The sequence below is a fragment of the Pygoscelis adeliae genome, unplaced genomic scaffold, assembly GCF_000699105.1.
Source record: "Pygoscelis adeliae isolate BGI_AS28 unplaced genomic scaffold, ASM69910v1 Scaffold26, whole genome shotgun sequence".
Lineage (NCBI taxonomy): Eukaryota > Metazoa > Chordata > Aves > Sphenisciformes > Spheniscidae > Pygoscelis > Pygoscelis adeliae.
The window spans coordinates 3,996,446-3,999,920 of NW_008825104.1; the positions used below are offsets into that span (position 1 = coordinate 3,996,446).

General features: G+C 38.7%; 1 protein-coding gene across 1 annotated transcript in view; it reads left to right on the forward strand.

Annotated features, from left to right (window-relative positions):
- The window catches only part of SV2C (synaptic vesicle glycoprotein 2C), an 83,427-nt gene extending 80,439 nt beyond the window's left edge, over nt 1–2,988 (forward strand). The window contains exon 12 of the mRNA XM_009327246.1: nt 2,805–2,988. Coding sequence (XP_009325521.1) covers nt 2,805–2,988 — 184 coding nt within the window. The remainder of the gene's footprint in view (nt 1–2,804) is intronic.
- The last annotated feature ends 487 nt before the right edge of the window (nt 2,989–3,475 follow it).

Consider the following 3,475-nt stretch of genomic DNA (forward strand, 5'->3'; position numbering starts at 1 on the left):
GAGCTTCTCGCCGTTCTGGTCAGCTTCCTCCAGATATTCTTCTGATGCTCTGCTTTATCTGCCCTTGTAGTACAGATGTTTCTTGGTAGAGATTCGATCTTCTTCTCACAGGCTTTGAAAGATTACTCCAGTAGTGTGGCTCTTTGCTGCTTCCTTCAGTGCATCTCCCACTCCTCCTTTGGACTGATTTCTCCAAAAGTCTTCCTTAAAATGGGCAAGCTTTAACTTTCTCATTTCTTTTCTGAGGAAGGCATTTTCAAGGAACTGCTGCAAATGTTTCTCTGTCAGAAATCTTCACAAGCAACACTTCCAAAGTTTCCTTATCTGCTCTCAGCATTGTGCTCTCAGGCAGCCCTCGTTGGTCTGCACTGTTGGACATCAGCGCGTGTCACTTTGGAGGTGGTTATCTCCAAGATGTGCATGCTTAGCTTTTCTTGGCAATAAGTAGTATGTAAAAGTATGTAAACTGCAGGTTTAATCAAATTTAGAAAAAAAAGCATGTAAGGGCTTTGAACATTCAGGAGGCATATCTGAGTCTCTTCTGCTTCTTTTTTCACATTGTTTCTGGTAGTTTCTGCTCTGCTATCAGAATGACTGGTCTCTCCTTCCTTAGACATCACTGATCCTTACTGTCATGCAATATCTGGATGGGTGCCACATTTTGCACAAAGTGGAATTATGTTTATTTCAGGCAAAATAATAATTACTTTGCTAAATCTCAGGTATTTTAAAGAGACCAAAACACTGCTGTCAATTGCAAGAGACATATAGCCAAACTAATAATAAATTTATTATGATTATAATCTCCCAGCAAAAGAAACTAACTTGTGTCTTGTCCTGGGGTCAGAAAAGTCATATAATACACAGAGCTGACACTGGAACACTAAGTATCAACTCTTCTGATTTTAATTCCACAATGTTTTAGGTGAAGAGGTTTGACTTTGGTCTGCAACGATGAACAAATGAGTATTTAACATTAATGGAAAAAAACCTTTTCGAGGCTATATTAACTAGTCTGTTCCATGTCTTAATTCTGTTCTGCAAACATCCTTTTAACTGATTTAAGAATTTGACAGTCAAAATACCATTACTTCAAATTAGTAATCTTGTTTTTTCTGAATTTCTGAATCTTGTTGAGATTCTGGAGTTGACTCAGCGGGTTAACTAGAGTTCTGCTTCTTAGAGCAAACTAGAGCAATTTAGAAATATACCAGAAGGAACTAGACCTACCTTCATCATTATTTTGGTGTAGGTCCTCAAATATACCAGGACTGGTATAATTCTGAAGCACAGCATGTCAGAAAGTCAGGGCATAAGACAGCGTTGAAACTCCCTATATCCTGGTCAACTGTGCTAGACAGAAACTTTTACCTCCCCCCCAGTATAAGAATTTGATGTAGGACACCAAAGGGCCTGACTGATCAACACTATTGAGATCCAGCGGCCAGATTTGCAGAAAAGCAGAAGAGATGAACTAGTGACACTCTGGGCTGTGGCCATGTCCATTGGTTGCTTGAGGAGAGAATCTTTTCTCCCTTGATACCATGGTTTGCTGTTATCAAAATAAAAAAATAGTTCTGTGAAGAACATTGAGAGTTTATATCCTTGTTCTCTGCTGGGATCAAGTCTGCTTGCTTCAAGTTGATTCTCTGGGCTGCTCTTTAGGAGCTCCAGTAGAAGTTTCTCAAACTTACTTTCTAGGAATTCAGGCTACATTTGAGCACAGGACTTCTTCCTTTCCTGCACGTGCATCTCAGTACTGTAACTAGGGCTCTTTTTAGTCACTCAGACCATTAGCTTTTCTGTTAATCACTGCTGTTTAGACTGGGGGCTTTTTCGTTCTAATGGCATATTAACAAAAAAGAAAAATTTTGTTCTGAATAGAAGTTTCTATCTTCCTGATTCTAACTATTTTATTTGAGTGAGCACAGTGTGACCTCTGCATAGTCCTCTCTTTTGCTTCTAAGAGATTTGAGAAATGTTAGAGATTCTACTATTGTACAGATATTTTTGTTAGGACGCTTTTGGTAGGACAAGGTTGTTCTTGCAACTATGAATCATACAGTCATGTCCAAACACAATTTATTAAAATGATTGCAGTTTGCATAATACATCTATGCATGGCTTACCAAGCATCTAAAATACTTAATCCAGACTACTAAAATCACACCACTGCAATGCAAAAGCCCCTCTGAGTTGCCCAGGTCATGCTTTCTGTTGACAATCTATTTCCTTTCCCTTTTTTCTAAAGTTGCTCTGATATGTCTTCTGCACCAAGCAGGGGTTTTTTATGCCCTATTCTCTTTTGCTGTAAGAGACAAACATTCGTTACTATTGGAGGTCTTATTAGCCTTTTGAAAAAGCACTGGTTGAACATGTATACCACCTGTAAGAAATCCATTTCTATTCAGTACTCCAAGACGATTGTCCTTTTGTTCTGGTGACTTCTTTCCCAAATCACCAAGTAGCTCTCAAAAGATTTCCCACCTCCTGTTTCCCAGTCCAGCTTTTTAAGTGTTGCTGAATTTCCAATTGCAAGTCCTTTGTTTTACTGTAGAGGTGCAGTTACCTATTCAGTCATTCATTTCACATTTTGGTCCCTGAGGCAGCAGAATGAATTTGCCTCAATAAAATGCTGTAACAGCTGAGCTTTGATTTCATATTATACAGACAAGCACAAAATCTTTGTTGGATAAGTTCTGTCTAAGATATCGGGGCTATACTGGTTTATTCCCACTGAGGATTTTTCTCAAAGGCTTTATTCTTTCACCTATTTTTTAACTTTCTTCTGTTTTCTCTTCTAGGGCAACAGGCTTTGGCTTTTTGAATGCACTATGCAAAGCAGCAGCTGTACTTGGAAACTTAATATTCGGTTCCCTCGTTGGTATCACCAAAGCGATCCCTATTCTCCTTGCTTCTACTGTTCTAGTATGTGGAGGTCTGGTAGGACTTCGGCTTCCTGACACAAGAACCCAGGTGTTGATGTAACTGGAAAAAGCCACTTATTATTTATTTCACTCTTCGTACAAATGTCGACTCTCCTGACTGATGGTGCAAAGGCTTCAGATTCTCAATGCTTAGTAGAGCGCTCAGATGTCAGAAATCAAACTCAAAAGATACTTTGGAGTGGCAGAGATTTAGAAACCTCTGTATGAAAGTTTTAAATTTCACTTTTGTTTGCTTGCATACATTGCTATTCAAAACCACTTAACTTCAAACTGCAAAGCTACCTCTTAAAGCACTTTCAGTGACACATCCAGAAAGGTAAAAACCATGCTGATAATCAAATATTTAAAATGCAAGCAGCCATATTATTTAAAAATACATGCTAAATTTGGCCATGGCATTGTGAGCTTTTGTAACAGCACAGATGTGCAAGTCAATTACTTAGCGGTATTGGTGCAGAGAATGTTACTACTACATGTATCAATGCATGCAGCATCAATTGAGAAACTCTACAGTCCGCATCAGTACT